This window comes from Antechinus flavipes, chromosome 3 (assembly GCF_016432865.1).
Source record: "Antechinus flavipes isolate AdamAnt ecotype Samford, QLD, Australia chromosome 3, AdamAnt_v2, whole genome shotgun sequence".
Lineage (NCBI taxonomy): Eukaryota > Metazoa > Chordata > Mammalia > Dasyuromorphia > Dasyuridae > Antechinus > Antechinus flavipes.
The window spans coordinates 248,454,467-248,471,978 of record NC_067400.1 but is presented as its reverse complement, the minus strand read 5'-3'; the positions used below and the strand labels follow the sequence as shown (position 1 = coordinate 248,471,978).

Sequence of the window (17,512 nt, the reverse complement as noted above, 5' to 3'; positions counted from 1 at the left end):
AGTATTTTTATAATGTCCTATATTTATAGTGTTTGATACATAATATAAGTTTCCTGTAGAATATCCTGAAAGATGGATGGAGAGAACAAATCAGATACTTATTTAATCTTACTGTGGGAGATTAAAGCCAGAGTTGAAAAATCATTCTTAAGACAGTGAGATACAATGGTTAGAGACTTAATAAATAAATATATAAATTGTGTATATGTGTGTGTGAGTGTGTGTGTATACACACACATACATATGCATATATATATAAGAATAAGCATATTTTCCTTTGTAATTTCTAGTTCTTAACTAAAATAAAATCACTGTACCTTTATCTGAGCATGGGTCCAGAGCTTGAAGTCTTAAAATATTGATACCCTGCACAGTTGCTAATCTGCCACAATAGCAAGCATTCAGCATTACTTTAAAGTATTAGCAGGTTTAGTAAGATTTTAGGACTCTGCCTTTCAAGATGAGGACACTTCAAAAGGTTCTTAGCTATGCCTACTTCACAGGAACCTATTATTACTATCTTCTATATTTCTAAGGAGGTTTTTAAGAAAATAAGACTATTTACATTAGTCTTTTACCAATTAAATCCATAGCCCACAAGAATAAAAGACAAGTTCACTTTTCTAACAATATTTCTAATACAATAAAGTTTCAAATTAATTTAGCCATTATCTTTATACATAGTACAAATCACGTAATTGTGATAATTTGGCTTAAAAACCACACAGATAACAAGTTTTCCAATAGCATATGATAATAATAATAAATAGCTAATTTTCTTTAAAATGAGACCAGAATAAATTCAATTACACCTGGATCTATTTACCAAATGGTATCATATAGAATGTCAATATATAATTTCAATTATTCTATATTATATTTTACACAAGAACTATTTATTCTTATTTTATATTATGAGATTCACTTTTTCTAGCTAATCTATTATAAAACATTTCAAAAGTGATTTTAATAAACCCAATTTATCATATTTGGAACACCTTGCTAATTAAATTTTTTCTAACCTTCTATAACTTTCTGTATTGGCTTACAGATACTACACATAGTATTGTTAAATTACAACCCTACTTTCACAAGCTATAGAGTTAATTTCAACCCAGGGCATTCTGTTCATTAATTTGCTATCCTAATTATCATCAATCTGCTCAATTAGCTATATCGGCCATTCTTTAGGAGATCTAGAGAGCTACTGTACTACCTCTTCCTTGTCCAGGAAAAAGTTTGTGGGACAAATACTTTTTTAAACCATTAAGATGTTTTAACTGATTGCAAAGACTTTTAGGAGACATGCAGTGTCTCATTATATTCCAGATGAAAACACAAGAGTGGGGTTCTATCTATTCCCAATCCAATTAACAGTAGAGTTCTTTTATGTTACCTACAGAAATTAACTCAAAGCAGTTTTCTAAATTAAAAATACTCTTGTCTTTCTTCTGCTTACTTACTCTTCACTTTTTAGAATCTGCAGAGAGTTAATACTTAATAATTTATAACATAATTTAGAACATAAATTGCTGAAATTCTAAAGTGATTGCATTTAAGGCCTTTAAAAGACTATTTATGCAGTTTTAAACCCATTGGTCAGATTGGGGTGGACAATTTGTAGGAAATAAAATACTGTTAAAATAGAAAATTCTAAAATTTGACTATAAGATTTTGTCCCTAATAGTTCATGGGTGGATTTGGGGGATAAATTATATTAGCTGGTGATTCTCTGAGGTAAAAGAAAATTCATTTCCACACTCAGCTTCAGTTAGTCATTTAGCACTTATTATATTTCTATCAATGGAACTTGTAAAATCAGTGAAGGAAAGTAGGGGTAAGAGAAACTGGAGAAAATCTGGCAGCTTGGGGTCTGAAAAAAAAGAAAATCTATCCTAGAGCTCCATAGCCCTTACCACTTCCCTCTTCCTCTATTATTTCTAATTAGAGAACCCTTAAAGCCATTTCCTTTTTGATTTCTAGGTTTCCTTTTTCTCTTAAAATAGTTTTGAATAATGGGACCTTTCCTTCCATGGTAGAAACATTTTTGAAATGCCCAGAGTTGTTCAGATATCATTTTCAACACAGCTTGTACAACAATCTTTCTAATGACCTGTATAGAAACTCCTAAAAGAATGGTTTGGCCTAAAACAGGCTTCACACTCTGGTCCCTTTGCTTTCCTTCAGAGATTTAAAAAGCAATTCCCTCTAACTACACAACAGTCATTTCATGCTAACCTGAGCAGTTCTTGTGGAAATACTTTCATGTCTCAGGAAGGGACTAATTAATAAAAAGGGTACAAATGATGCGAACATCTCTCAAAATAGAGGAGTCTAGTCTCCCATAAAATTTAACATTTTTGCACAGCCAATTATAAAAATGAATAGGATCCTCATCTTCTTGTACTAACTATCTCCTAAAACCTATTCCAGTTTGCTGGGGAAGCTCAAATAACCAAAGCCTCAAATAAAAACCGTCTGGCCTGCTACATTCTGTTGTAATTATCAGGATTATTAGAATCCCATTGTGGATCTAATAAAGACCAATTGAGGATTCCCCCTTTTGTGGGGACTAAAAAAGCTGCCTCCATAATTGGTCCTTCATTTGGGTTGAGCAAAGTCATTATTAAATCAATTATGTTTTTTTTAATTATTAAAAATGAAAAGGTAAAATAAGCATCAGGAGTGGTTTTGGAAGAGCAATAGATTTGGGAGAACATAATTGTAAAAGAATTTCATATAAAAGTTCACAACATGGAGCAACTGATGAGGTACGAGAATTGGGGTGGGAGATCCTGTCTGGTCGGAGCTGCAGGTCCTATGTGAAAGAATTCACAAACCCAAAATCTGTGGCAAAAGGAATTTTATTTCCCCTAAGAAGACAGCTTGCTAGGAAGTCAGCCTTCTTAGCGGGGAGGGAATATATCTTCCAACAGTATTAGGATGTCTGCAAAGATTAGTTGTTCAGAGTTGTCTTTCATTAGCCGTCTGAGGCTGGGGGCTTCAATTCAATTCAAAATTGAATGAGATTACTTAATCAGGCATTTCCCTCATGGACAGAAATGTGTGCTTTTCCCAGGATTTGAGAGTCCTCCCCAAAAGGAACACAGTTTACATCCGGGCCTGCCCCAAAGGTTAAGGGAGACACAATTTACATCACAACCATGACAAGACATCTATCACAAGTTACTAAGGTTTTGCTATTTTATTATGTGAATAGCACACAGGAATTAGTAAGGAAAGGGATTTTAACACTTATCAGGGGAAAAGACAAGTTTCCTAGTGAAACTCACAATTAATCAAGAGGAAAAAGCTATTCAAGATACTAAGAAGTGGTATAATGCTGGAGAAACTGAGGCAAGATAGAGATTAGAGAGTTTTTAATATTTTATTTGGGTTTCTGAGAGGTAGAGATCTTCTGGGGAGCAGAATAGAATCCATTATTCCCCCCAGGAATTTCATCTCAAAGAATTCAGCATCGAATGTGAGATTCCAATGATTTTTATATGGCTCCAAATGATCAGGGGAGTCAAAGGCAAGGGGTTCAGTCTGAATACTGGTGAGCGCAGGAATTTCCAGGCAGGGACCATAAATTCGGTTCTGACAGGTTGAGAGTAGGACTGTAAATTCTTGATAACTCTTAGGAGGACTTAGAAGCCAGGATGTCTGAACTCCCTCTTATCTGAGATTAAAACATTTATAATTTATGACCCTAGAGTAGCCAACCCTAAGTGATATCAGTCCTAATAATCAGGAAGGGGAGAGTGTGGCAAACAGGGGGATTGAGGCAGAACAATTCAAGGAACTGAGATAGAACAATTTAGGGAAACTGAGGCAGGAAACTAAAAGGAAGCTGTGGCACAACCGTGGGAGTATGCCATTGATTGGCGGGCTAAATCCAGAGAAGTTTAGCAGAGTTACCCCAAAAGGGGGTTAAAAGGGGAAACGGGATTATACCATTGACTGGTGGGCTAACCCCTAAAAGGGCTTTAGTACCCTAAAAGAGTTAGCTATTACAAGAAAAAAGATACCATGAGGCAGGAGTACCCATGATGAGCTAGCTCACAATTACCCAGAAAGATCTACTCTATGAACAGATCTTTTATAGGGGAAATATAATCTGGGAGGGTAAAAGTTTGACCTCATAATTTGGCTTTCTGATTAGATAAGTAAAAGTGGGGTTTCTAGAGACCTACTTAAGAACAAAAGACTCACTTAAAACTGAGATCATTATCTCTGCTATTCTCAGTTTGTCTTCTGGGGAGTGTCATAATCCTATCAGTGCTTCAGGCTTTCTCTGCTCAGACCAATCTGGCTATCCAGGACTTCATCAAAATGATCACTACTCCTGAATTTTCTTCATACCTGGGGACATCATTTCTCCAGGTGAAGAGATCAGAGGGAGAAAGATTTGTCATCTACAGATTTTTTCCTTCAATATTTTCTCTGACTTATATAAAGGAATCCCTTTAGCTGTGCTACTCTTACTAGTTCCCATAATTTATAAGAATTCATAAACTGATCTAAGAATTTCCCTTAGAAATTAACTGGATTAACAGAACCAATCTGTTTTAAAATAGATTCTGTGGGAGGCAGTCCTGAGATCTTATCTCAGCACATACCCTCCCACTCCATGTCACCCTCCCAAAAAGTCTTGATTTTTATTTCAAGAAAGGGCCCCAAAGAAAAAAATCCTCAGATTCTACTTTAAATTTATGTGCTTTTATAAGTTCTTCTCTGTTAGTCACTTTATTTTGACCACAATTAAAAGATAGAAAAGACTTTTTTAAAGTTTTTCTTTACTTTTGATATTTAAACTTTAAGTATAGATAACACAACAAAAGAAATGCCTTCGGATAATACACATTTATAAAAAAGAATGATAAAGAAACTGAAAAATGTATGCTTCAATCTGCACTCAATTCATTCATTTTCTGTTTGGAGGTAGATAGTATTTTTCAGTTTGGATCCTTTGGAATTGTGTTGGATCATACTCTTGATCAGATTTAGATCAGCTAAGTCTTTCTTAATTGGTTATCATTTACAATATTGCTTTTACTGTGTATAGTGTTCTAGTTCTGTTTACTTCACTTCATAATATTCCCCATTGTTCAGCCATTTGCAAAATTAATGTACATCCCTTCAGTTTCCAATTTTTCCATCACAGAAAGAATTGCTATAAATATTTCTACATATGGGTCTTTTTTTTTTCTCATTGATTTCTTTGGGATACAGACTTAATGGTGCTATTGCAAGGTTTTTGTTGCCTTTTGGGTGTTGTTCCAAATTGTTCTCCATAATGGTTGGACCAGTTCATAACTTCACTAACAATGCACATCTCCTCCAGCATTTATCATTTTCCTTTTCTATCATGTTAATCAGTGGTGTCTCAGAGCATGAGTTTTTTGGGTTGTTATTTTTTTTTTTGGTTGGTTGGTTTTTTGCAGTTCTCTAATCAATACTAATTTAGAGCATTTTTTCATGTAAGTATTGATAGCTTTATTTTATCTTTTGAGAATTGCCTGTTTAGGTCCTTTGACCATTTATCAACTTGGGAATGACTCTTTATTTTTACCAGTTTGGCTCAGTTCCCTATATATTTGAAAAATAAAGCTTTCATAAAAGAAATTTGCTGTAAATTTTCCCCACTTGCTACTTTCCTTCTAATTGTGACTACATTGTACAAACCTTTTTTAATTTCATATAATTAAAATGAACCATTTTACCTTCTATGATCCTTTCTATCTCATTAGTCATAAATTCTTTTCTCATCCATAAATTTGACAGGAACATTTTTCCATGCTCCCCTAATTTACTTATGATGCCAGCCTTTATATCTAAGTCATTTATCCATTTTGCCATTATTTTGATATATGGTATGAGATATTGGCATATGCCTGTTTTCTGCCAAAGAGCTTCACATTTTTCTTAGCTTTTTTTGGCAAATAGTGAGTTCTTGCCCCAAAAGCTTGAATCTGAGTTTCTCAGTTACCATCATGATTTACTCCTGCATATTATATCCCTATGTTATTCCACTGATCCGCATTTCTTTAGCCAGTACAAATTGTTTTGATGATCACCAATATTGTTAGTTAATCTGGTACTGTTAAGTCATCCTCCTTCACATTATTTTTCATGATTCTTTTGATTTTCTTGACTTTTTTCTTCCAGATGAATTTTATTATTTTTTTCTAGCTCTATAAATAATTCTTTGATAGTTTGATTGGTATAGTACTGAATAAAGTAAATTCACTTAGAATTGTTATTTTTATTATATTGATTTGACTTACCCATGAGCAATTAACATTACTCCATTGTTTAGATCTATCTTTATTCATGTGGAAATCATTTTATAATTGTGTTTATATAGTCCCTGGATTTGTCTTGGCAGGTAAATTGTCAAGTGCTTTATATTGTCTGCTATTATTTCAAATGGAATTTCTCTTTCTATATCTTCCTGCTGTGTTTGGTTAGTAATACACAAAAATGCTGATGACTTGTGTGGGTTTGTTTTATATCCTGAACTTTGCTAAAGTTGTTAATTATTTCAATTCAATTCAATTAGGTTTTTTTTAGTTATTCTTTAGGGTTCCCTAAGCATACTGATCATATCATAGACAAAAGTGATAGTTTTGTACATCAGTATTTCAAACAATCCCAAGAACTACACATCCCAAAGTCAAAAATAAATCTGATAAAATTATAACAATCAAAAAGAACTCAGAATGAAGAGATGTGTGACACTACGCACAACCTACCTCTTTGCAGAAGTAAAAGGACCATAGGTGTTATATATAGTATATTTTTGGGGGACTCCTTTTTCAATATATTGATCAGTTTTGTTGATTTTTTTGTGTGGGAGGGACAGGGAAAAACTTTTTTAGGATAACTATGGTAATATATAAAATAGAAAAGTTAAATAAAATCTTTTAAAAATATAATTATTGAAAAGATCAGAAAGTAATCTGGCAGAAATTAGGTGTAGACATAAATTTGAAATACAAAGGAGATATAAAGCAAAACTGTTAACTGAGGAAAAAAATCTTTTGCTTCCAACATCTCTGAGAAGGGTCTGATAACCAAGATATAAAGTACAGTCTCAGAAATATATAAAATCAAAAATTATGTCAAAGGATGTAAACAGATAGTTATCAAATGAAGAAATCCAAGTTTTCAAGAGTCATTTAAAAAATGTTCCAAGTCACTAATATTTTCTTTGTCAAAAATCAGAGAATAGTTTTATTTTCTGTGCAAAAAGTAATTTACATATAAATTAAATTTTTAAAAAATGTTTGGTAGATTTTATTAGTTAATCCATTCAAGCCTTAAGTTCCTCCTCCTCCCTACCCTCATTACTGCCATGGAAGTTTATGGATTATTCAATTAAATATTCTAAGTTATTTTTTAAAAAATTTCTCTGCTTATTGTTTGTTAATTTTGGTATCTTATATTTTATAGATATATTTGTAACTATTCTGTTTTCTGTTTTGATGTTATAATAGGAAAAATAGTTTAAAATAAGTTATTTTATTTTCTTTTCATCTATTAAAAAGTCTTCTTTCTAAATTTTGGAAATTGGTTTTCTCTTTATTCTAAATAACTAACATATTGCTTCTTTCCCCCTAAACGCAGTATTTAATTTTATTTCCAATTAAATGGTTGTTTTTATCTTTAATAGTCACTTTGATTTTCTGAATTTCTATTTTTTAATTCATTTTTTAATTTGTTAGTTTTTACACCATACCCTATTCATTAACATTCATTTAAAAAGGGATTAGAACACCACCAATAATGTATAATTTCAGTCATTTGATTTTGCTTTTTTGCCTTTCTTCTCTTCACCCAGGCTAAATAAGAGTTATTAATTCTTACCCTTTATTAAATTTTTTACTTAATCCTTCCTTTAGGATCAGTCCTGGTTGAAGTTGGTATGTCTTGTAATCATTCTCTTACCAAGTCTACCCTCTAATTCTTCCCTCATCTCTACTTATTCTTACTTATCTCCCAGTTGAATTAAATTGAATTAAATGTATTTACACATCAAACTTTTTGTATTTTCAATTTTGTTATTATCTTACCCTTTCTTATTAAGTACATTGAATTTATGGCCTTTACTTTCTTGACAATTCTTCCTCAAAAGAGAATGTCAAAGTCAGTTTCCAGTTGCTGTCTCATCCTGTCAATGTGTCTGATATTTTTACTTTATCTAATAGATTAGTTAGTTAACAAAGTCTTCTGAGTTCTGACACTGCTATGAATTATGTTGCAGTATTTCAATTTTGACCTTTCTTTTCAACATCTTCCTTATACTGTCCTTGTTTTTATTCTCTGGATCCACTCATAAAATCAGGAAATAATTATGTAGTTCTAGTTCAAAAAAATCATAATATTTATTAAACATTTTATGTTCTATTTTTTCAAGAAGTGGTAAAATAAAATTGTGTTTAGCAAACTAATAATTTAAAAATAATCATTAAATGTTTATTCAGCATATAAAGTAAGAAATAATGAAGTAATAACTATATGTAATTAATATGTATCAAAAACAATAAAATGGGCATGTTAATTAGCAACAGCACTGTCAGGCATTTTTGCATTTACGATTATAATGGGTTTATAACAAGTGAGAAAAGGATTATGGGAAAGAAAAAAAATTCAAAACTTCTAAAGTAGCCTCTATATAGATTGTTCTTTCATTTCATGTCCAACTCTTTGGAGTTTTCTTGGCAAAAATACTGGAGGAGTTTGCCATTTCCTTTTCCAGTACATTTTACAGATGAGGAAAGTGAGAAAAATAGAGTTAAGTGACTTGTTTAGGCTCATATAGTTTTAACTTAGGAAGATTCATCTTCCTAAATCCAGGCTCAGTACTCTAACATATTTTTACTTCTTTGTGTTTCCATTGCTTAGCATAGTGGCTGGCAAAAAATGACTGCTTAATAAATGCTTATTGATTAATTGACTATTAATTAATCATAAAAAGATTATAACCAAAATCACCATTTACCATAACTACTGACTTTCTGAGTTCTGGAAACACAGGCCCACCACTTATTTTTCTCAGGACATCAATAAAATTATTTTCTCAAGAATTCTCTTTATGTTTCTTGGCAACACAAAAGTTGAATTCAATTCTTTTAGGCAGTAAGTTCTATTAGTTCTTGTATATAATAATTTTGGTGACATATCTTGATGTGTTGATATTTTGTCATTTTTGCTTTCCTTTATGTTCTAATAATTCAAGGTAGTTTTCATTTATGATTTCTTAAAATATGATATTCCAGTTTATTTGAGGGTTTTTGTTTTGTTTTGCTAAGGTTTTCTGGGAGTCTGATGAGTCTTAAATTATCTTTCTTCATCCTATTTATTAGGTCACTTGTTTGTGATAGCAGGTATTTTATATATTATGATTTTTCCAGGTTTTTTTTTTTTACTTTTCATATTTTTACATTGAATCATTAAGTTCTACTTGTTCTATTCCAATTTTTTTTTAGATTTTTCTATTTTGACATATTAGATATATTAGATATCTATTTAGATAGTTTTCTGCTTTCTGTTCTGAATTATTTATTTTCCTTTCCAAGCACTCTTAATTTCACTCTTTATCACATTTCATTTCTTTCTTCATTTCATAATTCCATTCCAAAGTCGATGCTTTCAGTGCATTCTCTTTTCTGGTATTCTGTGTTCTTATTACAGAGTTACTTTCCTCTTGTGGGTTTTTCTTCTCAGGTTCTCAAACCATATTGTTTTTTATTGGCTTTAGGAGCATCCTTATATTTCCACTGGATCTTGGTGCTAGTTACAGATGCTGTTCTTTCCTTTACATTTCAGTAGGATGGCGAGGCCCAATTTCTGTCCCTACTGTCATCCTGCTATAGTTCTAGATAGGAGAACTGGATCCTGTTCTCCTTTCTTGACTTCTTATGTAGCTCTGGCTGAAGATGAGGAGCTAGAGCTAGGTATGAGACCAAGCCTGTGCTCTACCTCAGTCCCTGCCTTTATCTTCTTTTATGATTATCCACATGGGTACAGGGATTTATTACAGGTGAAAGATCATAGTCACATTAACCCTCTGCCTTTCTATCACTTTGTGCATCAACTAGGACTTGGCTTTGTCTCCTGATTTAGCTGCAACAGGACCTAACATTTCACTAGTCTCTTACTTCATCTTCCAGAGATTGTACTGACTTAAAGTCAAGTACTGATTTCTCCTCCTGTGCACTGACCTTGCCCCAGGTCCATCTCTATCTCCTGGTGCTGTCACCTGTCCAATAGATTACCGGTTTTAACTTGTCCTATGATTTGGCCCCAACTAACCCTAACCAGACCATTTTTGGTTTTAGGCCCTGATTTACAGGAAATAATGTTGACTTCAGCCTTTCCCAGAGAGCCCCTGAATAGAAAAATCTCAGGCTTATAGTCATCTTCTGCAATTTTTTTTGAATATTTGTTTCATGTGAATCTTTTTTTTTTCCCTATGCTTTTCTCAGTAAAATTAGGCTTTAGTTGGAGCCTTTCTCATTAACATCTTTGAATGAAATCTAGAATTTCTCTATTGGTACATTTGCATGGAAAATATTTTAAAGGAATTTTTTAATAAAAAATTATTACTGTATTCATAGGGGGCTTTTAAAGTATTAATTTTTTTGTTTTGTTTTTATATGTCCTTCATTTCAGTTGAAAGTTCCTTGGCGCCTCTTAACCTTTGAAAACAACTGTGCCCACGTTACTAGGCTGGAGAGGTTTTAACAGTTTGAGGATATGCCTCTTTCTCCCATTTCATCCTAAAATTCTCATTTTTTCCTCTCTTTTCCTAGTAACTTACAAAAAAAACAATCTGAATATTGTGAAGAAATTGTAATTCTTTTATACCTTCCTTCAGCCTTCCATTTGTATTAAGTCTCTCTCTCTCTCTCTCACTCACTCTCTCTCTCTCACTTTCTTTCTCTTTCTTTTTCTCCCCTCAGCAACGGTTGTTTTAAGCAATTTAGAACCAAATACAACCTATGAAATCAAGGTTGCAGCTGTAAATGGAAAAGGTCAAGGGGACTACAGTAAAACTGAAATCTTTCAAACATTACCAGTCCGTAAGTAATAACTTTTTAAACTAATACAAGACTTTGAAAGTATTATAACAATATGTTTGTTACTCCCTTTGCATGCAAAATCATAAATTAACTCAAGGTAAATTGGGAAGTATATAATCTATTCAGAATTCTAGAAGCTTCTTTGTGCTACACTAATGCAAAGAAATGCATTAAAACACAAATTTCTCAAGGGACAAATTTTCTAATAAAGAAGGGTTATTATTTATTTATATCTTAATTAATGAGATCATAGTTTTTCTATTTTCTGTCTACTATAATGTTCAATATTCTATTACTTTAATTTAGTGTGGCTATTGCTTTTATTCTATAAACTATAAGTTATAAGAGAAAATAGTACCATTAAATTAATCTACATCTTTAATGGTGATGATATGAGAATAATAACTGAGATAGGCTCATTCACATAACTTCCCCTCTTGGGCTCTTGTAAAGACAATTAAATTTTCTAGAATTTAGGAAAAAGGAAGCTCAGTGACAAAAATAATGATATAAAAGTTATCTATAATCCTACTTTCATACATGACATTTCTAGAATTATGAAATTTACTAGATGGAATTTAAAACATTTAAAAAGAAATGGAAGTACTATGCCCCATATTTCTCATTATAGCTAATTTCTCCACTTATTCAGGCTGATTTCCATATATGCACTAGAAATAAACTTATTCTCACTTCCTGGTTCAATGAATAAAACATTGAGTTGACCTAGAGCCGAAAAGATCTGAATTCAAAACAAAATCAGACACTTATCAAATCTGTAAACTGGGCAAGTGATTTAACTTCTATGCCCCTAAGTTTCCTCAACTGTAAAATGGGGACATTTAAAGAACCTGTGAGGAACAAATTAGTTTTTTGAATTTTTTAAAAGTTCTTATGGTAATACATGGCTCATAATAGGTGCTTAATAAATGTTTGTTCCTCAAACCCAACAGTCTTTGATCTTTTTTTTTTTTTACAAATATTTTGATAACTGTATTTCAGTGAAATTAATTTCCTTTATAATCTTATGTAATTTTATGCATTTAAAGATATTCTATATAGGGTCCATAGCCTTCATCAGACTTCCCAAGGTTTGATGATTATTACAGAAAAAGATAAAGACCCTTTGCTTTAACAAGCCTTTGGGGACCTCCCCACTTAGTTCTACATTTCCCAAGTCTATTTTCTCACAGCCAGCTGAAATCATATATTTTTCATAAATTCTCCCCCCGACTCATGATGAATTAGTTCTCTGAACACAACCATTCATCAAAATGACTACACAATTTAGCACTTGCCTTACATTTGCTAATTTTTTTTCTTTTCCCATATTCTTACTCTTGGTTCCTTTTATGACATATTTTATATAAGCCTGGTTAGTTGTTTATTTGTTTTCCGTTAAAAACCAGAAAACTTGTAGATGCAGATGAATATTCAAACAGTCATTTTAGAAAGCTCTGCTTTTATTCCAAAGATGTTTAGGTCTTTTTCAAAATTTCTTTTTGGAATTGTCTTCGTCAGTGCCCATTGTTTTGATATACTTTAAATGGCAAATATTCTTTGTTGAAGAAAGTTTCATTTTTAGGGAAAAGAACTCATGTAGGCAGATCACTAGTATGGTCAGTAGAGGAATCATGAAGAACAGAGTTTAAATCCATTCTCAGACATTTACTAGTGGTGACCTTGAGCAAGTTACAGTAAATATTTAGTTTCCTCATTTGTGATATGGATTATTGTGGACCTAAAATGAGCTAATTTTTGTAAATCATCTTGCAAATCTTAAAGCACTACATAAATGCTATCTACTACTATTTCAACTCTAAGAAGCAATTATAGTGAAAAAGTGCTTCAGGTAAATTCTACAATATACTATCAAAAATTTTATAGCTATAATGTAATAAAGAATGTTTTTTTAATTTAGTTTGTAAGTTGATTATTAAGGCACCTCCAAAATAATAATTCCAAAATCCATGTATAATATTCCAGAGAAACTTTTTTGAAGAAGATTTTTTTTAATCATTAACAGAGAAGATATGACACAATGGAAAGAGTGGTGAATTTCTTTTTTTTTTCATAATTATAACTTTTTATTGACAGAACCCATGCCTGGGTAATTTTTTACAACATTATCTCTTGCACTCACTTCTGTTCTGACTTTTCCCCTCCCTCCCTCCATCCCTTCCCCCAGATGGCAAGCAGTCCTATACATGTTAAATATGTCACAGTATATCCTAGATACAACATATGTGTGCAGAACTGAACAATTCTCTTGTTGCACATGGAGAATTGGATTCAGAAACTAAAAATAACCCGGGAAGAAAAACAAAAATGCAAACAGTTTACATTCATTTCCCAGTGTTCTTTCTTTGGGTGTAGCTGCTTCTATCCATCATTGATCAATCGAAACTGAGTTAGATCTCTTTGTCGAAGAAATCCACTTCCATCAGAATATATCCTCATATAGTATCGTTGTTGAAGTATATAATAATCTCCTGGTTCTGCTCATTTCAGTTAGCATCAGTTCATGTAAGTCTCTCCAAGCCTCTCTGTATTCATCCTGCTGGTCATTTCTTACAGAACAATAATATCCCATAACACTCATATACCACAATTTACCCAACCATTCTCCAATTGATGGGCATCCATTCATTTTCCAGCTTCTAGCCACTACAAACAGGGCTGCCAGAAACATTTTGGCACATACAGGTCCCTTTCCCTTCTTTAAAATCTCTTTGGGATATAAGCCTAGAAGTAACACTGCTGGATCAAAGGGGATGCATAGTTGGATAACTTTTTGAGCATAGTTCCAGATTGTTCTCCAGAATGGCTGGATGTATTCACAATTCCACCAACAATGTATCAGTGTCCCTGTTTTCCCGCATCCCCTCCAACATTCCACATTATCTTTCCCTATCATTCTAGCCAATCTGACAGGTATGTAGTGGTATCTCAGAGTTGTCTTAATTTGCATTTCTCTGATTAATAATGACTTGGAACATCTTTTCATACAGCTAGAAATAGTTTCAATTTCTTCATCTGAGAATTGTCTGTTCATATCCTTTGAACATTTATCAATTGGAGAATGGCTTGCTTTCTTATAAATTAGAGTCAGTTCTCTGTATATTTTGGAAATGAGGCCTTTATCAGAACCTTTAACGTAAAAATGTTTTCCCAGTTTATTGCTTCCCTTCTAATCTTGTCTGTATTAGTTTTGTTTGTACAAAAACTTTTCAATTTGATATAATCAAAATTTTCTATTTTGTGATCAATAATGATCTCTAGTGAAATGCAAATTAAGACAACTCTGAGATACCACTACACACCTGTCAGATTGGCTAAGATGACAGGAAAAAATAATGATGAATGTTGGAGGGGATGCGGGAAAACTGGGACACTGATGCATTGTTGGTGGAGTTGTGAACGAATCCAGCCATTCTGGAGAGCAATCGGGAATTATGCCCAAAAAGTTATCAAATTGTGCATACCTTTTGATCCAGCAGTGTTTCTATTGGGCTTATATCCCAAAGAAATACTAAAGAAGGAAAAGGGACCTGTATGTGCCAAAATGTTTGTAGCAGCCCTATTTGTAGTGGCTAGAAACTGGAAAATGAATGGATGCCCATCAATTGGAGAATGGCTGGGTAAATTGTGGTATATGAATGTTATGGAATATTATTGTTCTGTAAGAAATGACCAGCAGGATGAATACAGAGAGGACTGGTGAGACTTACATGAACTGATGCTAAGTGAAATGAGCAGAACCAGGAGATCATTATACACTTCGACAACGATATTGTATGAGGACATATTTTGATGGAAGTGGATTTCTTTGACAAAGAGACCTAACTGAGTTTCGATTGATAAATGACAGACAGAAGCAGCTACACCCAAAGAAAGAACACTGGGAAACAAATGTGAACTATCTGCATTTTTGTTTTTCTTCCCGGGTTATTTATACCTTCTGAATCCAATTCTCCCTGTGCAACAAGAGAACTGTTCGGTTCTGCAAACATATATTGTATCTAGGATATACTGCAACATATCTAACATATATAGGACTGCTTGCCATCTAGGGGAGGGGGTGGAGGGAGGGAAGGGGAAAATCGGAACAGAAACGAGTGCAAGGGATAATGTTGTAAAAAAAATTACCATGGCATGGATTCTGTCAATATAAAGTAATTATTAAATAAAAATTTAAAAAAAATAATGATCTCTAGTTCTTCTTTGGTCATAAATTCCTTCCTCTTCCACAGGTCTGAGAGGTAAACTCTTCCAATTTATTTATGCTCTTCCAATTTATTTATAATCTCATTCTTTATGCTGAGATCATAAACCCATTTTGACCTTATCTTGGTGTACAGTGTTAAGTGTGGGTCAATGCCTAGTTTCTGCCATACTAATTTCCAATTTTCCCAGAAATTTTTGTCAAATAGTGAGTTCTTATCCCAAAAACTGGGGTCTTTGGGTTTGTCAAACACTAGATTATTAAAGTTATTGGCTGTTTTGTCCTTTGAACCTAACCTATTCCATTGATCAACTAGTCTATTTCTTAACCAATACCAAATGGTTTTTGGTAACCGTTGCTTTATAATATAATTTTAGATCTGATACAGCTAGGCCAGAGTGGTGAATTTCTTGATTCAGAACTCACCTTCTCTGTCTGTTTAACACACACACACACTCTCTCTCTCTCTTTCTCTGTTTCTCTCTCTCCCTCTCTCTTTTTCTCTTTCCCTCCCTCCCTCCCTCTCTCTCTCTCTATATATATATAGATAGATATAGATATAGATATTACATATTTCACATATATATTTCATATCTCTATTACAGTAGATTAATGCTCAATTTACTCATCTGTAAAATGAGAATAATGATACTTATCCTATCTCTTCCACAGAGATGTATAAGGAAAGCACTTTGTAAACCTTAAAGAACTTTATGAATTGTTATTAATTAATTTAAAAGTTAGTCCCACCTAGAATAATACTTTGTAAAAGGTATGTGCTTTGTCAATCAGTATTTGACATTAATACCATGCACCCTCTGAGCTAACTCTCCCTCGCCCCTCACTGTATTAAACTAACACTCACTGGTAGGATCCCCAGGGTAACAATTACCCCATGAGCTTTAACTCAAAGCAAAAGCATTTATTGAGATGGCATTATCAGAGCAATAACTACAAAACATTCAGTTCCAAAAACCTGGGGAATAATTTCTTTTTTCCCCCAAGGAGTAATTTTTTTGCCAAAATCTATTTTGCCAAATCTATTTTTAAAGAAGTAGTTTTCTTCAATATATATGTATATATATTTTTCCATTTTACCAAATGTATTTTTAAGTAATTGTTTATCTTCAGTCACTTTCTGTGTTTCTGTTTCCAAACTCTCCTGCAAAACTTTAATTCCCTTTCCCCATTTTTCTTCTAACTCTTTTAAGTTCTTTTTTAAATTCTTCCAAGAGAGCTTTTTGAGTTGGAGATCAGTTCATATCTCCCTTTAAGGCTTCATCTGAAGCATTTTGCCTTTGGTGTCCTCAGGGTTTGCAGTCACTTCTCCCTATCTCCATAACAGATACCTTACAGTCAGAACGCTTTTTGCTTTTTTGTTCATTTTTAAAAGTTGATGTCTGCTCCTAGGGCATTGGGGAGATTGTCCCAAGCTTCCTCTAAAGGGTGACAGGTGCTTCACTTTACGCTGAGGCTGCTACTGTTCCAGGCTTCCTCCCTGAGCTGGCTGGGCCTGGCCAAGTCTTGCTTTTTATTCTGGGGTCCAGGAGCTCACTATTTGCCTTCTGTAGTTGTGTTGGAGGTCTCACAGCCAGTCTGCTGATCCACTGGCTTCTGAACCAGGACAGAGTAGCCAACCTGCTGTATTCTGGCTAAGAGCCTCCCTCACGATTCCCCATGTGGGAACTCTCCACCTTGGGCCTCCCCACTCCTGCACCGTGCTGCATACCCCCCTGCCCAATTGAGATAGACGTTCCTTGAAGTTTTTCCAAGATGTCTTCTGCTGGAGATTTCTTTCTGTCACTCCCAAATATGTTCAGAGACTTGTTCTAGTGTTGGGGGGAGGAAAGCCAGGAAGAGTTTGGGCAAAGTGCTGTCTACTCTCCACCATCTTGGCCCCAACCTAATATGGGGTATAATCTCCCACAAATATAATAGTGTCAGTGGGAAGAGAGAACACACAATTAGAAGCAGAAAATTAGAGAATACAAATGGTCAAGGCAGCTCATATCTGCATGTCCTTCACATATTCAGAGTGAGACAGCTAGCTGATGAGCAGGACTTCTGAAAAACAGATTTTCCTCAGTGTTCTCTCTTCCCACTGACACTGTTATATTTGTGGGAGATTATACCCCATATTGGGGTGGGGCTAAGATGGTGGAGAGTAGACAGCACTTTGCCCAAACTCTGATCTAAA

At 33.5% G+C, this 17,512-nt stretch overlaps 1 protein-coding gene across 1 annotated transcript in view; it reads left to right on the top strand.

Moving 5' to 3' along the window:
• NCAM2 (neural cell adhesion molecule 2) overlaps nt 1-17,512 on the top strand; it is a 285,546-nt gene that overhangs the window by 184,818 nt on the left and 83,216 nt on the right. The window contains exon 13 of the mRNA XM_051984853.1: nt 10,971-11,090. Coding sequence (XP_051840813.1) covers nt 10,971-11,090 — 120 coding nt within the window. The remainder of the gene's footprint in view (nt 1-10,970; nt 11,091-17,512) is intronic.